At 38.4% G+C, this 24117-nt stretch overlaps 2 protein-coding genes across 20 annotated transcripts in view; one reads left to right on the top strand and one right to left on the bottom strand.

The window, feature by feature from the left end:
- The window catches only part of ATM (ATM serine/threonine kinase), a 138941-nt gene extending 125292 nt beyond the window's left edge, over positions 1 to 13649 (top strand). For 10 of the 11 annotated variants that reach the window (XM_084974015.1, XM_021101934.2, XM_084974016.1 and 7 more), the window contains 4 exons: positions 5011 to 5125; positions 6159 to 6222; positions 10158 to 10294; positions 10400 to 13649. In XM_084974015.1, coding sequence (XP_084830141.1) covers positions 5011 to 5125; positions 6159 to 6222; positions 10158 to 10294; positions 10400 to 10583 — 500 coding nt within the window. In that variant the 3' untranslated portion in view covers positions 10584 to 13649. 11 annotated transcript variants of the gene reach the window in all.
- Positions 13650 to 21929: 8280 nt separating this feature from the next.
- The window catches only part of C9H11orf65 (chromosome 9 C11orf65 homolog), an 88160-nt gene continuing 85972 nt past the window's right edge, over positions 21930 to 24117 (bottom strand). For all 9 annotated transcript variants that reach the window (XR_014815183.1, XM_084975958.1, XM_013979358.3 and 6 more), the window contains one exon: positions 21930 to 23625. Coding sequence is in view for 8 of the 9 variants with exons in the window: in XM_084975958.1 (XP_084832084.1) it covers positions 23474 to 23625 (152 nt within the window). In the remaining variant the exon portion in view is untranslated. The remainder of the gene's footprint in view (positions 23626 to 24117) is intronic.

Consider the following 24117-nt stretch of genomic DNA (forward strand, 5'->3'; position numbering starts at 1 on the left):
AGTCTTAAAAACTAGGAGGCTGGGATATCTTGGAAAACAAGGAAGGATACATTTTCATGAAGAAGTGCTGTGCTCAAGGGCAGCTGGTGCAGAAAGGTTAGATAAGGTGATTGCTGAAAATAGGCCTTTGGATTTAACAACTAATGAATCTTAGTAAACTTTGAATGGAATGATAAAAATGAGATTGTGAAAAGGCAAGGATTGAATGGAAGTTAAGAGTGTATAGGCTAGGGAGTTCCCTGGAGGCTAGCAAGTTAAGAATCTGGTGGTGTCACTGCTGTGGCACGGGTTTGATCCCTGACCTGAGAACTTGTGCATGCTGCGAGCATGGTCAAAAAAAAAAAAAAAGAATGTATAGGCTAATACTAATACAGATCAACAGAACAGAGTAGAGCGCCTAGAAATAAACGCACACCTCTATGGTCAATTAATCTTCAACAAAGGAAGTAAGAATATAAAATGGAAAAAGTCTCTTCAGCAAGTGGTGCAGGGAAAACTGTACAGCTACATGTTAAGTCAGTGCAACTAGAACACACCCTCACACCATGCACAAAATTCAAAATGGCTTAAAGACTTAAACATAGTACATGACACTCTAAAACTCCTAAAGGAGATCATAAACAAAACATTCTCTGACATAAATTGTACCAATATTTTCTTAGGTTAGTCTCCCAAGACAATAGAAATAAAAGCAAAAATAAACAAATGGGACCTAATCAAACTGACAAGCTTTTTGCACAGCAAAGGAAACCAAAAAAAAAAAAAAAAGGCAGAAAATAGTTGAAACACTGCAGCTGGCAAGGGCTTAATTTCCAAAGTAGGCAAACAGCTCATACAACAAAAACACAAACAACCCAATCAAAAAAATGAGCAAAAGGCCCAAGTAGACATTTCTCTAGAGAAGAACTACAGATGGCCAGTAGGACAAGAAAAGATGCTCACTTCACTAATTATTAGAGAAATGCAAATCAGGACTATAATGAGGTACAACCTCACACCAGTCAGAATGACCATCATTAGTAAGTCCACAAATAACAAATGCTGGCGAGCATATGAAAAAAAGGGAACCCTCCTACACTGTTAATGGAAATGTAAGTTGGTACAGCCACTGTGGAAAACAGCATGGAAATTCCTCAGAAAACTAAAAATGGAGTTGACATATGACCCATCAATCCTACTCCTGGGCATATATCAAGACCAAACTATAATTCAAAAAGACACATGCACCTCTGTGTTTATAGCAGCAGTATTTGCAGTAGCTAAGACATGGAATGTCCATTGAGAGATAATATAAAATAAATATAATATAAATAATGGAATACTACTCAGCCATAAAAAAGAATGAAATAATGCCATTTTTAGCAACATGGATGGACTTAAAGATTATCATACTAAGTGATAAAGAAAAAGACAAATACCATATGATATCACTTATACATGGAATTTAAAATATGACACAAATGAACCTATCTATGAACAGAAACAGATTCACAGACATGGAAAACAGACTGTGGTTACCAAGGGGAGGAGCTTGGGGGAAGGATGGACTGGGGCATGTTGGAGTTAGCATGTTTAAGCTGCTACGTATAAAATGGATAAACAAGGTCCTATTCTATGGCACAGGGAACTGTATTCAATGTTCTGTGATTAACTATAAGGGAAAAGAGTTGGGTTTTTTTTTTTTGTTTTGTTTTGTTTTGTTTTGTTTTGCCTTTTAGGGCCACACCTGCTGCATATGGAGGTTCCCAGGCTAGGGGTCTAATCGGAGCTACAGCTGCTGTCCTACACCAGACACAGCAACGCCAGATCTGAGCCGAGTCTATGACCTACACCACAGCTCATGGCAATGCTGGGTCCTTAACCCACTGAGCGAGGCCAGGGATCAAACCTGCAACCTCATGGTTCCTAGTTGGATTCATTTCCTCTGTGCCATGACAGGAACTCTGGAAAAGAATTTTTTAGACTGTACTCATGGCATGAAGTTCCCAGGCAGGGGTCAAACCTGCATCAACAGTGACCTGAGCCAAAGCAGTTACAGTGCCAGATCCTTAACCTGCTGAGCCACCAGGGAACTCCTGGGGAAGGATTTTTTTTTTTTCTGCCTTTTTTTTTTAGGGCTGCACCCACAGCACATGGAAGTTTCCAGGCTAGGGGTCAAATTGGAGCTACAGCTGCTGGCCTGCACCACAGCCACAGCAACACCAAATCCGAGCTGCATTTGTGACCTACACCACAGCTCACAGCAATGCTGGATCCTTTAACCCACTGAGCAGGGCCAGGGATCAAACCTGCACCTTCATGTACACCAGTCATGTTCATTTCCACTGAACCACAATGGGAACTCCAAAGATAGGATATTTCTTAAAAGAATGTGTGTGTATGTGTATATTCAGTTTCATATATATATATAAAATCTGAATCATTTTGTTGCATGGCAGAAATTAACACAACATTGTAAATCAACTCTACTTGAAAAAAAAGGATATATAGGCTAAGAATGTGGAATTGTTCTAGAAGAAAGTTTAGAAATAAGGGAAGAATGGCAGAGAAATGTACAGAAATGAGAGATACACCCTTTTTCGGTTTTGAGATATTTTTGTTCTTGTTTATTTGTTTTCATAAGTTGGGAGATATTTTTAACAGGAGACAAAGATAGTTGAAGTAGCAAGTGCAGTCATAAAGTATGTGGGGAGTAGAGTTGGCTTTACAGTAGAATCGTGTCAGCTTTTCCTCCAGGAGAAGAAAGGGTGGTTACTAATAGGAAAGTCTTAGTCAGAGGGGGAAGAATTTGAGGGAAATTATATTTGCTATTCTGTTTTCTCTGAGAAATAGCGTGTTTACTTGCTAAGAATTGGATGGGGGCTTCTGGGGTGCTGGTTGAATGGGTTTGTTCACTTTGTAAAATCACAGTTAGCCATACGCTTGGATGAATTTGATGATTTGTACACTTTTCTGTATGTATTGCTTTGGTCATCTTCTGCTGTGTAAGAAACCATCCCAAATTTAGTACCTTAAAACTCCTCTTACTATCTCTCATCATCTGTGGGTTGACTGGCCTCCACTGGAAAGTTCTCACTTAGGGTCCTTCACGCAGTTGTAGTCAGCAGCTGGGGCTGCGTTCACCTTAGGATTCAGCTGGGCCAGTGTCCAAGACGGCTGCTTCACTTACACACCTGATGCTTCAGAGTTCCTCCCTGTATAGCAAAGTAGCCTGAACTTCTTACAGAGCATCTCAGGGCTCCATGGGCGACAAAGTGCAAGTGCAACTGGCACGGTGTCACTTTCGCTGTATTCCGTTAGTCATAGCAGTGTCATAGGATCCCAATTCTCCCCTCTCTTTCTGGGACTCCAGTAACAATATGTTAGACCATCTCTCTGTATCATTTATACTCTTTATCTCCTTGTCCATATTTTTTCAAACTTTTTTATTCCAACTCACCTATGGTGTCAGCAGAAACCATGTGGGGAGCCTAGACTTCCAGTCTCATCCAGCTGTGGCAAGGAGAATCCCCTTCCTTTGGATGTCAGAGGAGGCCAAGCAGGGAACCTGATCTTCTACCAGCACTTAATACTAACAAGGTGGTACTCCCAAGCCAGCAAAAACAGAAATATAAATAAGATCCAGAGTCTCATAATGTTATATAACCCCAAAGGCCCAGATTTCAGTTGAAAATCATTTGTCAGGAAAATCTCAATTTGAATGAAAAACAATAGACATCAACCCTGAGATGACAAGATGGTAGAGTTAGTTACCTGACAAAGATTTTAAAGCAGTCATCATAAAAATACTTAAAGGAACAGTTACAAACATGCTTGAAAGAAGTGAAGGTGTAGGAAGTCTTAGCACAGAAACAGTCTCAGCATAGAAATAGGAACTATGAAAGAGAGCCAGGTAAAACATTTAGAATAGTAAAATAAAGTAATTAAAGTTTAAAAGCTCAGTGTTTAGGCTCAACAAGCAGAATGATGGTACAGAAGAAAGAATCGGTGTGCGTGAAGAAAAACAGTAGAAATTACCCAATCTGAATAACAGGAAAACAAATGAGAAAACTTCCAGCAGCTAGGGCTGGGCAGAGTTCTTAGACTTGACACCAAAAGCACAGTCCAGAAGAACTCTCAAAATTCAGCAGTAAAAGCAAAACACAAATAGTTATTAAATGGACCAAAGGCATGGATATTCATCAAAGATAGCAAATTAAGTGCACAATAAGATGTTTACCTGTACTACAGATTATAGATTTCTTCATTAATAGCCCCAAATTGGAAACAATCCATATAGTCCTTAAATGGGTAAATGCTTAAACAAACCTCCATACTATGGAATACAACTCAACCCTAAAAAGGAGCAAAGTATCGCTATAACACAACAATTTAGATGATTCTCCAGAGAATTAAGTTGAGTGAAACAAGCTAATCCCAAAAGGTTACATACTATTTGACTCCATTTATATAATATACTTAAATTACAAAATTACAAAAATGGAAAACAGATTAGTGACTGCTGGAAGAACATAGCATAAGTAAAGTCAGGCCATGAGGGAAGTAGGTGTGGCTGTAAAAGAGCAGCATGAGGTGATGGAAGTACTGTCTCTTCATTTTATCTATGTCAGCATCCTGTTGTGATATTGTACTATAGTTTTGCAAGATGTCACTGAGAGAAAATGGATACAGGGTATCTCTATATATCTATATACATGTGTTTTTTCCTGTATTTTAAATTCTACTCTTCACTACCTCATTTTTAAAAATCACCCTTTAATATAGCTTTCTCTAATTACATCAATACATAGCTTTTTAAAACTTGTTTCTTTAAATTTGAGGTGGATTTCCTGGAGAATGGTGGAGATGAAGAAGGCAGGCAGAGGAAAAAAAGAATAAACAACTGTGTTCTAGTTCTAAATTGAATATAGGTGACACATTATTGGATGCCTCTGCAAAGTTCACATGGCAGTTGGGAGGAAAGTAAATGAGTTATGGAACTTCCTAACTTCACTGTATTTTTCACTTTAGGAGTTGCTTTTGAACAGGGTAAAATTCTTCCTACTCCTGAAACCGTTCCGTTTAGACTCACCCGGGACATTGTGGATGGCATGGGCATTACCGGTGTTGAAGGGGTCTTCAGAAGGTAAGCCAGATAGGCTGAGGTAGGCAGGTGGTTTTGGTGTTGAAATTATTTAGATTACTGATGTCTATAGATTATAAAATTCATTGCTAGAATTATATCCCAGTGCTTTGCCAGTACTAGGGAAAAAGCAGTAATAATTTCCCTTCCCTCAGTCCACCTGGGACCTCACTCAGTGTAACACGCACACTGTCCTCCTTTACCACCTCTGGAAGCAGCCCATCTTTACCTTTCACGCCTCTGTCCTCACCGAGCTAACTCCTTATTGACTGATCAGAACTCCTGTTGGGTGCTCATTCTTGGGCATATACAGTATCCTAAAGGAGCTTAGGATCTGGTACCAATTCCTGCTAGAACTTGGCAGTTTCCTGTAGTCTTCCTGGCCTAGGTTTACATACTCAACATACTCAATTGTTATTGGTTTTTTTTGTTTTTTTTTTTTCTCTATATACTCAACTCCTAACGGTGCAGATGCTAGTCAAATTAAACTATAATTACCACAGTAGTCAATGACTGAAATGTTTCATAGTAGTATTGTGTTATTCTTATAAATGCTGTGCTTATATCCCCATATATATTTGTATTCATTTCAGAAACATCTACTGAAAACCACTCTGCCAAGTACTATGCTCTTTGAGATTATTAATTTAGAAATTATTAACAGGAGAGTTTCAGTGTACTAAGGCTGAACATATAGGAGATAAAGACATGTTGAAAATATTGATGTACAGGGAGTTCCCATCGTGGTGCAGTGGTTAATGAATCTGACTAGGAACCATGAGGTTGTGGGTTTGGTCCCTGGCCTTGCTCAGTGGGTTAAGGATCCGGCGTTGCCATGAGCTGTGGTGTGGGTCGCAGGTGCAGCTCGGATCCCACGTTGCTGTGGCCCTGGCCTAGGCCGGTGGCTGCAGCTCCGATTGGACCCCTAGCCTGGGAACCTCCATATGCCGCAGGAGCGGCCCTAGAAAAGGCAAAAAAAAAAAAAAAAAAAAATTGATGTACAGTAAATTCATATTTATAATGTGTTTGTTTGTAGATGCTGTGAAAAAACCATGGAGGTTATGAGAAACTCTCAGGAAACCCTGTTAACCATTGTAGAGGTAATGTCTACTATAAGGAAGTCTTCATTTCTCTACCTGATGGACTGTGTATCTTACTAGGAAGGCACCAATTTGAGGGCCAGTGCTTTGTTTTAATGCAGTGGAAGATGCTGAGCGGCAGGAGAGAGAAAGGTGCACACATCTGTAAACAGTGGCTCAGAAATGCCTTCAACCCCCTTCTGGGAACAATATGGCACCATAAGTAACCTCTAGACATTAATAGGTACATCAGCACTTTGACATCTTTGATACCTTTTATGGTATTATTTTCAGAATGGTTTCCTTAGAGTTTTATGAGAAATCAGTAAGTTGTATCTCCCTTTTCCTGGCCCTGGTTCAGAACCATAGAGACAGACAGATGGTGAACGTGGTGTCAGCATTGACATGGAGGGACAGGACTGAGGAGCGAGAGCCAAACTCCCTTGGTGCTGCCGCCACGTCCATGCCTCTCTGCTGTCTTAACTTGGGACAGTCCACAAAGGGGGTTTGGGTCTATAGGGCAGACGTACTCCATCAGGACCCCTGCCTGATGTTGATCAGGGCAGAAATGGAAGCAAGTCCAGCAAATTTCCATGCTTATGACATTAGTGCTGCCCCAGTGAGGGTTGGGTTCTGAGGTATAAAGGGGTCTGTGGGGCAAGAGATCAGGAGAGTGTCCTCCACAGGGAAGCATGGAAGTAGAGCTGAGACCTTATTTTCTTTCAGCTTTTTGTTCTTTTAACTGGCAGTGCTGGACCCAGCTGCACTTTATTATTACTTGTATTGCTTTTAAAAAATACTGATGTTGGAGTTCCCATCATGGCGCAGTGGAAATGAATCTGACTGGGGCTCATGAGGTTGCAGGTTCAATCCCTGGCCTCACTCAGTGGGTTAAGGATCTGGTGTTGCTGTGAGCTGTGGTGTAGGTCGCAGATGAGTCTCGGATCTGGCATGGCTGTGGAGTAGATTGGCAGCTACAGCTCCAATTGTACCTCTAGCCTGGGAACCTTCATATGCCACAGGTGTAGCCCTAAAAAAAAAAAAAAAAACTGATGTTGCCCCAATTTGAACCAAACTTGCAGGGATGGGGCAATAACATGTATTTTTTTAAAAGCTCTCCTACAGTGCAGCCAGGCTTGAGAATCACCGTCTTAATTCACTGGCGTTAGCCATGAAGCCTGTGACCAACAAGGGTGGGACTGTACTCCACGGAGGGTGAGACTAATAGTTCGTAGGGTGATCCTGTGTCTGCTGCCTTTATGAACCAAACTCCTCTTTAGAGATTTCCTTTGGATTGCTGGTGACAATATGAACTTTTGTCACAGAGAGAATTAAAATGGGTCTCAATAGTATATTGGTAAAATTAACTCCAAGGTTGGAAACTCTGTCCCTTTTCTTTTTCCCATGTTATGTTCACACGTTATTACATTTTGCCATTTGTTCCGCAGCAATAATAAATGATAACATGCATCCCTCAATAACAGGGAAATCCAAGTCCGAAATCAGATTATCTTTTTTGCCTTTAAGACAAAAAAATCCAAACTTTTCAAATTAATTTAAGATCCAAAGAAGTTTACTGTAGCTGTACCCTGAGTTAACACTTGGTGGGAGAGCGTAGTTCCTTCAAAGCTTCAGAAGTTTTATTACCTGGATGCCAAATTGCCTATGAGCCTCATTCTTTTTTCTTTCTTTCTTTTTTATGGCCGCATCTGCACCATATGGAAGTCATGGGGGTCAAATCAGAGCTGCTGCTGCCGGCCTGCACCACAAACACAGCAATGCAAGATCTGAGCTGCATCTGTGACCTACACTGCAGCTCGCAGCAACTCCAGATCTTTATAACCCACTGAGGGAATCCAGGGATTGAACCTGTATCCTCATGGATACTAGTTGGGTTCATAACCTAATAAGCCACAACGGGAACTCATGAGCCTCATTCTTTAAAGAGTAGTAGGAGACAGGAGTTCCCTAGTAGCTCAGTGGGTTCAGGATTGGCATTGTCACTGCTGTGCTTGGGTTATGGCATGGGTTCAATCCCTGGCCTGGGAAATTTCTGCATGCTTCAGGTGCAGCCAAAAAAAGATTGAGTGGTAAGAAATAGGAGATAAAGTTAGAGAGGTAATACCAGATTATTTAGGGTTTTCTGCATTAGTGTGAGGACTTTGGATTTTATTGCATAAGACGGAAACTGTTGGGGAGTTTCACATCTGAGAAGTGATTTGCATCTCCATCCACAATAACTATGTCTCTTAGAATTTATAAGCTTTGTGTATTTTGCACTGATCTGCCTAATCTTCCTTCTGTAGATGTGTCTTAAGTTTTCTGAATTAATTTGGTGTCGTTGTCCTAGTCTTCAACAGCTGTTCCAACTGACCTTACGGTGGACTTTGTGTCCATCTTGTCAAGAGCATGCCACGTCTCATCCTCTGGAATGCCACTTCAGTCTCCTCTCTCACTTTTGCTCTGTTAGATTTCATTGAGCCACAGTCACTGTTTCTGATCTAATAGCAATTAAAACTTGTCCTCACTTCCTCACCTCTTTAAGACATTGACTTGGGTGCATTTCCCTTTCCTTCTTAGTACCTTGGTCTCTACTGGCCTTCGAGACTTCATTTTCTTCTTCATCACAGACCATCCCATCCTCCGAGGTGTTATCCATTCTCCTAAGGAAATCTCTCCCTTTAACTCAGTGCTTCTGAGCTAAGGACAGTTTTGTCCTCAAGAGGACAGGTGGCAATGTCTGGAGACATTTTTGGTTGTCATACTTGGGGTTAGGGTGGATGGGAGGGTGCTGTTGACATCTGGGGGGCAGAGGCAGGAGATGCTGCTAAACATCCTCTGCAGACACAAGTCCTCTCCGTCACACCAAGATGGAGAAGCCCTGCTCTAATATAATCAGTCTGCTTTCCTTTAGGCGCTTCAGTGCTGATAAGCTAATGTATATTTTTTGAATTCTCCAGTTCCTCCTTGATTCCAGAATTTGCAAATATGATTCCTAACGTAAGCCCTTGAGTAATAATTTAACTGTGTTGTTTCTCTATTTCCACCCAAGAAAGAGCCTTAGAAATATGATTGAGATAGGAGTTCCCTGGTGACATAGTGGGTTAAGGATCTGGCATTGGCACTGCTCTGGCTCGGGTTGAAACTGTGGAATGGGTTCCATCCCTGGCCTGGCAACTTCCACATGCCACTAGTGTGGCTAGAAAATAATAACAATAATAATAATCAACAGGCTAAGAACCCAGCTAGCATCCATGAAGATGAGGGTTCAAGCCCTGGCCTTGCCCAGTGGGTTAAGGGTCCGGCGTTGCCACGAGCCATGGTGTAGGTTGCAGATGAGGCTTGGATCCCATGTTGCTGGGCTGTGGCGTAGGCTGGCAAATGCAAGTCTGATCGACCCCTAGCCTGAGAACTTCCATATGCTGCAGATGGGGCTGTAAAAAGAAAGAAGAGGGATCAGAATGTCAGGGTTATTCCTGATAAAACTGTTGGAGACCATGGCTTGGGAGTAAGGTCCAAATGGACTCTCCACTGCTGTCCAGCTCCTACAACCAAATCTGTCCCTTGGTACAGCCCACAGGAGGGAGAAGTGGGGCCTGAGAAGCATGTGTTCTTTCCCAGGACCACACTGATCTAGAAAGAGGGCAAAGGAAAGAGTTACTAGTGCTTATCACCTTTTAATTGATGAGTTTCACCCAGTCAGGAACCATGGGTCAAGGGATGTCACAGCCCCCAGTGTGGAGGAAGAAAGAATTCAGAGGGAAGCAGCCCAGAGCATCATACTAATGTAATTTCCTCCACAAGGAAACATGAAGTACATGCGATAACGTTTGCCCCTCCCTCCCAGTCAGTTACCATGACCGGCCTCTGTTATTTTTATAATACTGGTTCTACCATTTCTAAATATATCATCAAATGCTCAGTGTCCTTCTAGTAAGTATGTTTTTTCTATCTAGGTCCTCCTGTATGATCCTCTCTTTGACTGGACCATGAATCCTTTGAAAGCTTTGTATTTACAGCAGAGACCAGAGGATGAAAGTGAGCTCCATTCCACTCCCAGAGCGGACGACCAGGAATGCAAACGGAACCTCAGGTGTGCAGTATTCTGGGAAGGACCTAGTGTCAGTACTTCAGCTCCTATTCCCAAGGCCCTTTAAACTGTTCCACATCCTTAAAACCTTTCTGTTTTTGTCATTAGTGATACGGACCAGAGTTTCAACAAAGTAGCTGAACGTGTCTTGATGAGACTGCAAGAGAAACTAAAAGGAGTGGAGGAAGGAACAGTGCTCAGTGTTGGTGGACAGGTGAATTTCCTGATACAGCAGGCCATGGACCCCAAAAATCTCAGCAAACTTTTCTCGGGATGGAAAGCTTGGGTGTGATATTCAGCATGTGATTGCCATGAAATCAACCTTTAGAAATTATATTTTGGCTTTCATTTTTAACCCAATGACGTACTTTGAACAGGTGTTAATACTCAAGTGAATCAGTTTTTTGTTTTTTTTAATGTTTAATACTTGCTTCAGGTACCTAAAGATGCTCTGGTAGTCTCAAGGAACAGTTCTCTCACTTTAGATATACAGTCATGCTCTACTTGTAGGCTAAATGTTTGGCCTCAAGTACATGCTTGTACTGTTTAGAGTAGCATCACTAACTTAGGCTTTAACTGAAAATGGAAGCAGCAGGTGCAGGAGCAACACCAAGAGATTTTTTCCTTAGTGTGAGTTAGAACAAATAAATATACTGCTGGTTTTTGAGGGAGCTTTTAATTAAATTGTTTCCCAGACATTATATATGAATGATGAATTATTTGATACTAATATATAAAAGGAAGAAAAGAACTTTGAAATTGTAGTCCTCTATATACCATGGTAAATGTGTTTGGATGTTCAGTACTGAAATTACTCGTTGTGACTGCATAATGAAGGTGTTACACATTTCACAGATACAATTAGTATGGTTACTGTTTTTTAGGAATGTATATTGGACCCTCACTTTCTATTTTCTCTACCATTTAAGCCTTCTGTGTTTCCAGTACTTAATCTTTTTGTGATGCCTTTACATCCGTCTTCTAGTTTATGAATTCTCTTGTCTCTGTATAATCTCCTTTTTAAACTGTTTATTGGGTTTCTCCTTTCAAAAGTTGTTTTTCATTTCTAGATATGTATCATTCTTCAGATCTGCCTATTTGTTTCATTATGCCTAGCTGTTTTTTGTAATTGCTTAACTTTTCAATTCCTTTTGTCACTCATCTTTTTTTTTTTTTTTTTTTTTAGTCTTTTGCTTATTTTATTACTTAGTATAATGTTTTTGAGGTTGATCCAGGTTGTAATTTGTGTGATTTTTTAAAACTGCCAAATAGTAATCCGTTGTATATAACTATACCACATTTTATATATCCATTCTTCATTTGGCTCTTCAGTTTTTGGCTTCATGAATAATGTTTTTATGAACATTTGTGGCAAGTCTTTGTGTGGATGTTTCTATTTTTGTTGGATTGATTCTTAGAGTTATTCCCGAGTTACAACTTTTTTTTCTTTAGCAGGCTTAATCATTTTGAACATCCTACTTAAACATCCCTCTTTTATAGTCTAATAGTCCTGTTAATTTCTTGTGTTTGGTGGCCTATTTATCCGTATATTTTGTGATTTTTAAAAGTGAGCTTATTTTCAGCAGGGCTTTCTCTGTGGGAATCTTGAGTGACCTGGGTTAAGAATAATTCCTTCCAGAAAAGTTTTGTGTCTGGCTATGTCATATTTCCAGGGCTGTCACTGATAGAGGGCCCCTGTTATTTTAACTTTTTGGTTTCAGGGCTTTCTAATCTGAGGAGTAATGTAAATTTACTGAGAGAAGATCCCAGGCCAAGACAGACACTCCTCCTTACCTCCCTATTTCAGTGGGCAGGATATTTTATTAACTCCTTTTCATCGAGATGTAAGCCTCCATGTGTCCACCTTTATGGTGGGCATGGGGGAGATGAGTTTAATTCCTACCCTAAGTTGCCTTAGGGATGTTATAGCTGAAACCCATAGGTTAGCAAGTTCTGGCAGGACAGCTGGAATTATCAGCTCACACACTGATATCTGGTTTTTAGTTTCATTCAGAAACTTAAAATTTTTTGGCTATTGGAGTTCCCATCGTGGTGCAGTGGAAACGAATCCAACTAGGAACCGTGAGGTTGTGGTTTCGATCCCTGGCCTCGCTCAGTGGGTTAAGGATGCTGAGTTGCCATGAGCTGTGGTGTAGGCCACAGATGCGGCTAAGATCCCGTGGTGCTGTGGCTGTGGTGTAGGCCAGCGGCAACAGCTCCAATTAGACCCCTCGCCTGGGAACCTCCATATGCCTCAAGTGCAGCCCTAGAAAAAGACAAAAAAAAAAAAAAGAAAGCCTTGAAATCTTTATGCTGGAAATAAATTATCAACTATATGATGCAATAAATAAGTGAATTTATAGCTAGTTCTTGCTAGTTGATGTATCCAGAGAGCTCTGAATGTCATTAATCTACTCTTCAGCGTTGAATATATGCTGTGAGACTCCTGTCCTGCACAAATATTCATATTAATGGCTTTGAAAAATTTAACAAACTTACTAACCTAGGAGGAATAGCTAATTCACATGTGTTAGAAGTAAGATTCTAAAGATTATGACAAGCTAGAATGCTGTCTGGAAAATGAGTAAGATAAAAATTTACTGGGAGCAAATGAGGACTGGTTAGGTTTTTAAAATATTTATCATAGACTGTTTGTTGTGTGCTTAGTACTTGATGTACATTATATGCAGCATCTTTTGCAAGATTAGTGATGTTACACAATTTATAGCTGGGGAAAGTAAAATCTGGGGAGTTAAAGTAACTTGTCCAAGGCCAGAATGTAGTAAATTGAAGGTACAAGTTTAATATGGACAGTCTCTAACTTGAAAACCTTTCCTTTGTAAAGAATCTAGGTTTCACCAGTCAGTTGCTCATAAGGTCAGTGGAAACCAGGGAGAGAAGCTACTAGAAAAGTAAATTGTAGACTGTTGAACAGTTGTGCAGTTGCGTTCAGATTATGGGAGATAATATCCCTTCCACTCTTCTCTGTGCTAATCATAACCACCCCACAGTATCTCCCTAATCAGTAGGTAACTAATCCCTGGCCATTATAGTATATACCTAAAATATATGCACTTAGAACCACTAAAAATTTAAATGTGCTCTAAAGCAAATAAAAACAAGAGGAAAAGCTTTGGACTTCTTAAAGATAAAAGTAAGCTCATCTTTAAATAGGTAGAAGGCTGGTATAATGGCTTAAAATATAGAAATATGTGCCATTTCAAGTATTTTAAATGCACCTTAATGAATTCTACATTTCATGTATAATTATTTTAGTACTATTGAATGTATTTCTCTTATTACACTGTTACCAGAATCCTGTTACACTGTTACCTAAATAAATCCTTAAGAAAATGTATGCTAAGACTCATTCATTTTATTCAGTATTTGAGTGTTCTGTGTGTGCAGCACAGTGCTGGTTCCTTAGGAGACAAGAGTGAGTGAGGAGGGCACAGCCGCCCTATGGAACTCATAGCCTGGGCTGGACCTACAGCAGCTTACAGTGCAGCATAAACTGGGATGCCTGATGCACAGACCAGACCAGTATGCTGCATCTCATTCTAAATAGTCTGGTAGTTTTTCTTAATTTTGATTACACCATGAAAAAAAACCAAATGAATGTTCTTTTGGGGGCCTAGAGAGTGACCTAGTTGTGATCTAGTGGTCTAGATTTCTAGAGTCTAAAAGACTATGACAAGAATATGACAAATACCAAGATCCTGCATTCCACATACTTATCACTTTTTAAAAATTAATATAAATTTAGTCTAATTCACAGAGTATCCAGTTCACACTGCACTATAAGCTGCTGTCTAGCCCAGGATACAAGGTACATGCCTTGCTTCCTTTGTCTAGCTACTGAAAAAATGAATTTTGCATAAGTACAGTATAAAGTTTTCCCAGAGATTAGTCAGAATTTGGTATGGTGAAAATGTAATCTAGTTCACTGAAAAATCCCCTTACCTTGCCCATAAAGTACAGCATGCATGTTTTTTCTAATGTACAGCAGTATATATAAATGTATGACACTGATAGACAGTGACAGGTAGTGTTGAAGGTTAAGATCAGTACATATTTCCAGGCCAGAAGAGAAATGGTCATGATTTGTTGTAGCTTTTGCCATGCTTTAAGTGTGTGTTCACAGCTGGTCTATTATTAATGTATGATTCGCTATTTCTTAAATTGGTGGTAAAATGTATGATTTGCTATTTTTTTTAATTTTACATAATGTAAATTTACCATCTTAACTTTTTTTTTTGTCATTTTAGGGTTGCACCCATGGCTTATGGAGTTTTCCAGGCTAGGGGTATAATCAGAGCTGTAGCTGCTGGCCTACACCACAGCCATAGAACACCAGATCCGAGCTGCATCTGCAACCTACACCACAACTCACGGCAACGCCAGATCCTTAACCCATTGAGCAAGGCTAGGGATCAAACCCACATCCTCATGGATGCTAGTCAGATTCCTTTCTGCTGAGCCATCTTAATCTTTTTTAAATATACATTTGAATAGTGATATAAATACACTCATATTGTCGTGCAGCCAATCTCCAGCACTGTTCACCTTGCAAGACTGAAATTATGTACCCATCCCCACAACTCCCCATTCTCCTTCCACCCAGGCCTTGACAACCACCATCCTACTTTCTGTCTCTGAAATTGATTGCTTTAGCCACTTCCTGTACAAGTGGAATCATATAGTATTTGTCTTTCCATGACTGGCTTATTTCAACAGCATAATGTCTTTATGGTTCATCCATGCTGTAGCATGCGTCAGAATTTCCTTCCTTTTAAAAGACTGAATAATATTCCATGGTATGTAGAGACCACATTTCTGTTTATGGAAGTATCTGTTTAGAATCACTTGGGTTGCCTTCCCCTTTTGGCCATTATGAATAATGCTGCTATTGAACATGGGTGTACAAATCTCTCTTCAGGATGCTGTTTTTAATTCTTTTGAGTATGTCCCCAGAAGCAGAATTACTGGATCATATGTTAATTCTATTTTGAATTTTGTTTTTTCTTTTTAGGGCCACACCTACGACTTAAGGAAGTTCCCAAGCTAGAGGTCGAATTGGGGCTGCAGCTGCTGGCCTATTCCATAGCCACAAAAACTTGAGATGCAAGCCATGTCTGCAACCTACACCACAGCTCAAGGCAATGCTGGATCCTTAACCCACTGAGTGAGGCCAGGGATCAAACCTGCATCCTCATGGATACTAGTCAGACTCAGCATCACTGGGCCACAATGGGAACTCCTTTGTTTTTAAATTGATTCATTTTCATTACTGGTAATTGATCTGCTAATATTTTCCACTGTTTCCTGATTCAGTCTTGGGAGATTGTAGTTTCTAGGAATTTGTCCATTTCCTCAGGTTGTCCATATTATTGGCATATAATTAGTCATAGTAATTTCTTATGAACCTTTGTGTTTCTATGGTGTCAGCTGCAACTTCTCTTTCATTTCTGATTTTATTTATTTGGGCCTTTTCTTTCTGACTAAAGAGTTATCAGTCTTTTCAAAGAATCTCCTCTTAGTTTCATTAATTTTTTTGGTATTTTTTTAGTCTCTATTTCATTTATTTCTTCTTTGATCTTTATGATTTCTTTCATTCTACTAACTTTGAGTTTTGTTTGTTCTTCTTTTTCTGATTCTTTTAGATATAAGGCTAGATGTTTTTTTTGAGATAATCCTTATTTCCTGAGGTAGGATTGTATTGCTGTAAACATCCCTCTTATATCTGCTTTTGCTGCATCCTATAGGTTTAGGATCATTGTGTTTCCACTTTCATTCATCTCTAGGTATTTTTTTAGATTTCTCTTTTATTTATTTAATGACTCATTGGTTGTTAGGTAGCATATTGTTTGGTCTCAATGTGTTTGTATTTTTTGCAGTTTTTTTCCTCATAGTTGAAATATAATGTTATATACCATGTGGTCAGAAAAGATGTTTGATATTTCAGTCTTCTTAAATTTATTGAGATTGTTTTATAGCCTAGCATGTGATCTATCCTGGAGGGTGTTCCACATGCACTTGAAAAGAATACGTATTCAGCTAATTTTGGATGGAATATACTGTGTATATCTATTAAATCCATCCTATCTAATATGTCATTTAAAGCCAGTCTTTCCCCATTGATTATCTGTTGGATGATCCATCCATTGATGTGAATAGGGTGTTCAGATACCCTACTATTATTATATTATTCTCAATCTCTCCATTTATGTCTGTTTACCTTATGTATTTAAGTATTCCTAAGATGGGTTCATCTATATTTACAATGACTTAATCTTTTTTTTTTTTTTTGGCTGTGCATGCAACATGTGGAAGTTCTTGGGACAGGGACTGAACCTGCACCACAGCAGTGACAATACCAGATCTTTAATCCATTGTACCACAAGGAAACTCCATTTTCTCTTCTTTGTGAATATTTTAATATGTAATATCCTTCTGTCTCTTGTTACAGTACTTGTTTTAAAATCTATTTTGTTTGATATAAGTATTGCTATCCCAGCTTTCTTTTAATTTCCATTTGCATGGAATACGTTTTTTCATCTTATCACTTTCAGTCTATGTGTGTCTTTAGACCTGAACTGAGCCACTTGTAGGTAGCATATATCTGAGTCTTGTTTTCACTCAGCCACTCTGTCCTTTGATTGGAGCATTTTGAGCATTTACATTTAATTAGACATACAGCAGAGGAAAGATGGTCTCTTAAATAAGTGATGCTGGGAAATCTGTACAGGTACATGTGAAAGGATGAAATTAAAACAATCTCTAACACCATACACAAAAATAACCTTGAAATGGATTAAGGATCTACGCACAAGGCCAGATACTATAAAATTCCTAGAGGAAAACCTAAGCAGAATGCTCTTAGACCTAAATCACAGCAAAATCCTTTTTGACCCACATCCTACAAGTAATGAAACCAAAAACAAAATTAAACAAATGGGATCTAATTAAATTTAAAAACTTTTGCACAGCACAGGTAACCATAAACAAAACAAAAAGACAACCCACAGAATGGGATAAAATCATTGCAAATGCAGCAACCATCACAGGATTAATCTCCAAAATATACAAACATCTCATGCAGCTTTATGTCAAAAAACAAAACACATCAAGTTCAATCAAAAAATGAGCAGAAGATCTAAACAGACATTTCTCCAAAGACAGATGGCTAAAAAACACATTAAAAGATGCTCAACATCACTATTAAAGAAATGCAAATCAAAATTACAGATCAAAACACCTCACATCAGTCAGAATGGCCATCATTAAAAAGTCTACAGACATTAAATGCTGCAGAGGGTATGGAGAACAGTGAATCCTCCTACACTCTTGTAGGGAATGTAAACTGGTGCAACCATCAGGGAAAACAGCACGGAGTTTCCTCAAAAAAGTAAACACAGAACTACCAAATGATCCAGCAATCCCATTCCTGGGCATATATCTAGTGAAAACCATAATTCAAAAAGATACATGCACCCCAATGTTGATAGCAGCACTATTCATAATTAGCTAAGGCATGGAAACAACCTGAATGTCCATTGACAGAGGAATGGATAAAGAAGATGGGGTACTTATATACAATGGAATATTACTCAGCCATAAAAAAACAATGAAATAATTCCATTTGTAGCAACATGAATGGACCTAGAAATTATCACACTACATGAAGTATGTCAAATAAGCATATATTACTTATATGTGGAATCTAATAAAAATGATGCACAAGAGGTTATTTATAAAACAAAAACTCACAGATTTCAAAGCCAAACTTATGTTTACCATAGAGGAAATGATGAGGGGAAGGGAAAAATGAGCACTCAAGTTTTCATAAAAGTAGTTTATAATAGCCAAGACACGGAAGCCACCTAAATGTCCATTGACAGATGAATGGATGAAGAAAATGTGGTATTTATATATATATAGTGGAATACTACTCAGCCATAAAAAGAATAAAATAATGCCATTTGTAGTAACATGGATGCAACAACAGATTATCATACTAAATGAAATAAATCAGATAAAGACAAATACCATATGACATCAGAAATATGTGGAATCTAAAACATGACACAAGTTTTTTTTTTCTTTTTTTAGGGCTCCACCCATGGCATATGGAGGTTCCCAGGCTAGGGGTCTAACTGGAGCCACAGCTGCTGACCTACGCCACAACCACAGCAATGCCAGATCTGAGCCGCATCTGCAACCTACACCACAGCTCATGGCAACACTGGTCCTTAGCCCACTGAGCGAGGCCAGAGGTGGAACTCACAACCTCATGGTTCCTAGTCGGATTTGTTTCTGCTGCACCACGACAGGAATTCCAACAAATGAACTTATCAATGAAACACCAACAAGCTCACAACAGGAAACAAAGTTATACTTACCTAAGGGGAAAGTAGTGTGGAGGGATAAATTAGGAGTTTGAGATTAACACATACACACTATATAAAATAAACAACAAGGTCCTACTGTGTAGCACAGGGAACTATATTCAATACCCTGTAATAAGCCACAATGGAAAAGTGTATATATATACATATATGTATATATATATAACTGAATCATTTTTCTGTACACCAGAAGCTAACACAACATTGTTAAATCAACTATACTTCAAAAACACAAAAAAATAGCATCAAAACCATGAAATTGTTGGTATTCTTTTAGTGAAATGCAAAATACCTGTACACTAAAGTTTACAAACATTATGGAGAAACTGAATTCCTAAATATATAGATACACTGTGTTCATGGTTGGAGGGACTCAATATTAAGCTATAAGTTCTCCCCAAACTGATAAATAGAACAAATGCAATTCAATAACAATCCCAGCAGGCTTTTTTCTCTATATATATATTTTTTCCTTTTAGAACTTGACAATCTGCTTGTAAAATTTGTACGGAAATTTAAAGGGGTTAGAGTAAACCAGAACAAGTTTGAAAAGGAAAAACAAGTTTGGATAACTTGCACTGAAGCCACAGTATCAAATGCAAGATGGTATTGCCATAAAGATAAGACACAGAGATTAATGAAGCAGGGTAAGTAAACCAGAAATAAACCCACATACATGATTGTCAGCAAAGGCAATTTAATAGGGAAAGGATGGTCTTTCCAAAAAAAATGGTTCATATCCATACAAAAACACTTCTCAAACCTTTCCTTCTACTATATGTATTAATTAACATGAAATGGATGATAATCCTAAAATGTGACAGCTAAAAAATTATAAAATTTGAAAAATCATTTGTGACCTTAGTTTAAGGGAAAATTTCCTACATGTTTTAAAACCATGGGAGTTCCCACCATGGCCAGTGGTTAATGAACCCAACATGAGTATGTGGGTTCAATCCCTGGCCCCACTCAGTGGGTTAAGGATCCAGCGTTGCCATGAGCTGGATGTAGGTCACAGACTCGGCTCAGATCCTGAGTTGCTGTGGCTGTGGTGTAGGCCAGCAGCTACATCTCTGACTCAACCCCTAGCCTGGGAACCTCCATATATGCCTCGGGAGTGACCCTCAAAAGACAAAAAAACAAAAACAAAAACAAAAAAAACAACCCACCACTAAAAGCATGAACCGTAAAAGAAAAAGTAAAAACTTGGACTATTAAAAATAATTTTTCTCCCAAGAGACATCATGAAAGAAAATAAAAACACCATCCATAGATTGGCAAAACGGTATCTGATAAAAGGGTTTGTTTTTAGAACAAATTAAAATATCTTTTAACACAATAATGAAATTAACAACTTAATTTAGAATTGGCAAGGAGTTCCTATTGTGGCATAGCGGAAATGAATCCAACTAGGAACCATGACGTTGTGGGTTCGATCCCTGGCCTCGCTCAGTGTGTTAAGTATCCTTGCCGTGAGCTGCGGTGTAGGTCGCAAATGCAGCTCGGGTCCCGTGTTTCTGTGGCTGTGGCGTAGGCCAGCAGGTACAGCTCCTCTAGCCTGGGAACCTCCACATCCCACAAGTGCAGCCTTAAAAAAAGAGGAAAAAAAAAAAAAAAAGAATTGGCAAAAGAGTTGAACAGATACTTCACTGAAGAAGATACCCAAATGGCAGATAAGTATATTAAAGATCTACTCATTATCAAGTCATTTAAGAAATGCAAACTAAAACACAAAAAGATGCTATTCACTACACATCCCTTAGAAGAATTAAAATTCAAACATCTGACAACACCAAATGATAAAAACCAAGTGGAGCTACTGAAGTTTACTGCTGGTGGAAATGCAACACCATATACAAAAATAAACTCAAAATGGATTAAAGACCTAAATTTAAGATTGGATAATATAAAACTAGGAGAAAACATAAGAAGAACACTCTGACATAAATTATAGCAATATTTTTTGTACCCATCTCCTACAGTAATGAAAATAAAAAGCAAAAATAAATGGGACCTAATAAAACTTAAAAGCTTTTGCACAACAAAGGAAAACATAAATAAAAATACAACTTACAAAATGGGAGAAAATATTTGCAAATGATGCAACCAACAAGGAATTAATTTCCAAAATATACAAGTATCTTATACAGCTCGATACCAAAAAAAAAAAAAAAAACAAAAAAAAACAAAAAAAAACTCCACTCCAAAAAATGGGCAGGAGTTCCCACTGTGGCTCAGTGGTAATGAATCCGACTGATAACCATGAGGATGCAGGTTTGATCCCTAGCCTCATTCAGTGGGTTAAGGATCCAGCATTGCCGTGAGCTGTGATGTAGGTCGCAAAATGCAGCTTGGATCTGGTGTTGCTGTGGCAAAGGCTGGCAGCTGCAGATCCAATCAGACCCCCACCCTGGGCACTTCCATATGCCATGCATGTAACCCTAAAAAGACAAAAAAAAAAAAAAAAAAAAAAAAAAAAAAAGGGCAGACTATCTAAATAGACATTTCTCCAAAGAAGACATACAGACGGCCAAAGGCACATAAGATGTTTAACTTCGCTAATGATTACAGAAATGCAAATCAAAATGGCACATCACTTCACACTAGTCAGAGTGGTCATCATCAAAAGGTTAGCAGATAATAAAAGCTGGAGAGGGTGTGGAGAAAAGGAAAATCCTACACTGTTGACATGAAATGTCATTTGGTACAACCACTGTCAAATACAGTAAGGAAGTTCCTTAAATGATTAAAAACAGAATTACCATACAATCCAACAATCCCACTCCTGGGCATGTATCTGGAAAAGACAAGAACTCCTAATTGAAAAAGATACATACACCCCAGTGTTCTCAGCGGCACTATTTATAAGAGCCAAGACATGGAAACAACCTAATAGTCCACCAACAGACAGGTGGATAAAGAAGATGTATATCAATACACACACACAGACACACACACACACACAGACACACACACACACACACACACACGGTGGAATATAAACCACTATTTATAAGAGCCAAGACATGGAAACAACCTAATCGTCCACCAACAGACAGGTGGATAAAGAAGATGTATATCAATACACACACACACACACACACACACACACACACACACACACACGGTGGAATATAAACCATAAAAAGAAATGAAATAATGGCACTTACGGCAACATGGATGGACACAGAGATTATCCTATTAAGTGAAATAAGTCAGAGAGAGATAAATACATTATATCACTCATACAGAATCTTTATAAAAAATGATACAAATAAACTTATTTACAAAGCAGAAACAGACTCACAGACAGAAAACAAACTTATGGTTACCAAAGAGGGAGGGGGGGCAAAGAATAAATTAGGAATTTGGGGTACAGATACATACTACTATATATAAAATAGATAAAACAAGGACCTTCTGCATAGCACAGGGATCTATATTCAATATCCTATAATGGAAAATAATCTGAAAAAGATTCTGAATCACTTTGCTATACACCTGAAACATTGTAAATCAACTATACATCAATTAAAAAAAAATGAAACAGTTAAACATATAGTTTGCCCCAGGAATTCCCTACCCAGGTATTTCCCAAGAGAAATGAAAATATACATCCCCATAAAGACCTATACATTGATATTCATAGCAGCTCTATTCACAATCCCAAACTGGAAGCAACCAAATGGTTGCATGGATAAATTGTGTAATGTTCCATGTAATTGAATACTTGTCATTAAAAAAGGAATTAACTACTGAAATAAGCAACAAGAATGAATATCAAAAGCATAATGCTAAAGAAGACCAAAAAAAAAAAAAAAAAAGGCTACATATATGGTTATCATTCCATTTATGTGACATTCTAGAAGGAGCAGAATTGTAGTGATTGTAAGATCAATCATTTCCAGGGGCATGAGGTGGGACAGGTGGACTGACTGCAAAGATGCACGATTTGGGAGTGATGCAAATGCAGTTATCTTGATTGTGGTGAAAATTACATACATAATATACATTTGTCAAAATTCAAACTGAGTACTCCCAACAGGTAAATGTGTATGTAAATTATATGAACCTAATTTTTTCCTTAAATACACATTACGTCTTCTGACTGCTGAATTTTTGCACTTGGGGGTATAAGCCTTGGTCTGTTAGGATTGTAAACAGGTTTTTAAAGATACCAATGTGATCAGTGTGTTGATGGGAATGACTTGGAGGGTATGGTAAATCTATTTCTTGACTCGACAATCATCTTCAGTTTTTTATTTTTCCCACTGTGGAAGCTGAAAGACAGATTTTGGCCTCTCTGGCTTCTTTAGCTAATGGTGCCCCTGTGACCCAATTTTGTTCAAGGATGCCTAAGCTGACTAGCACTGGGGCTTCTGGTAAGGCTTTTGCTGTCTAAAAAAATGAATGCTTACTATATACACTGCCCTTTTCCTTTTTTTTAATGGAAAAAGAACTCTGCCTGACAGAAATGCACAAATAAAGAAGAAAAACAATCAGATTGAGGGAGTTCTTGCACCTAAGTATATCTTCAAGTGTGACTGTTAAGAATATTTCAGTTTCTCAGAATACCAGGAATAATTTCTATATTTTTCCATGACTACTGTATTCAGTCTGATGTTCCATTTCTGTTTAATCCTTCTTACTTAATTGGGCTAGATGCTGTGCGAAGAACATACAAGACATTCCAGTCAGAGTAAACTATCTCTTGACTATAATTGATGGAATCCCGGCTTGAAGAGTAATACCTCAGAAAAGAAGTACTTTATAATTATATTCCATAAGTGGAATCAGGCGTTAGTCTAGTAAAAGTTGGTCCTTCGTAAATATTTTGCAATGAAGTATCTTCTGGTGTTTCTGTTTCTTCTTCCACTGTATCTTCAGAGTCATCTATTTCCCCCTGTGCTTGCTCAAACCTGAAACCTAGAGAGAAATGAGAAATATTTAGAAAGATGCCAAATGTGGTGAGATACAGACTCATTCAATATGCTACTGACGCCACGTAAAGTCCATTCCAATTTTTTACACCACTCTTAGACCAGGTATCTTTATATCCTATTTAACTAAAACCATAAATGTCTCAAATTTCTGAAGTCATCCTACTTTTCACTATCATATATTGCTGCCCATCTTTAAAAAAGGCTCTGCAGCATCTGGATTTGAGATTTGATCTACTACTAGCTAGGTTTGTAATATGAGGCAAATTATTTAACCTCTGTCACAGTGTCTTCATCTTTAAAATGGGAAAAATTAATTATAATAGCACTTAATCTCGGCATATTTTTGTGAGAACTAAGTGTAAAGGTGCATGTAAAAAATGTAGCATTTAATTCGGTATTTAGTATTAGTATTTAGTATTCCATAATTAACTATTAGCTAACAGTTCTTTATTCACAAATGAAGAGAAACCTTTTT

The sequence above is a fragment of the Sus scrofa genome, chromosome 9 (assembly GCF_054392235.1).
Source record: "Sus scrofa isolate SSC_HxYL_T2T_F1_AM1 chromosome 9, Sscrofa_HxYL_maternal_Yorkshire_Landrace_v2.0, whole genome shotgun sequence".
Taxonomy (NCBI): domain Eukaryota; kingdom Metazoa; phylum Chordata; class Mammalia; order Artiodactyla; family Suidae; genus Sus; species Sus scrofa.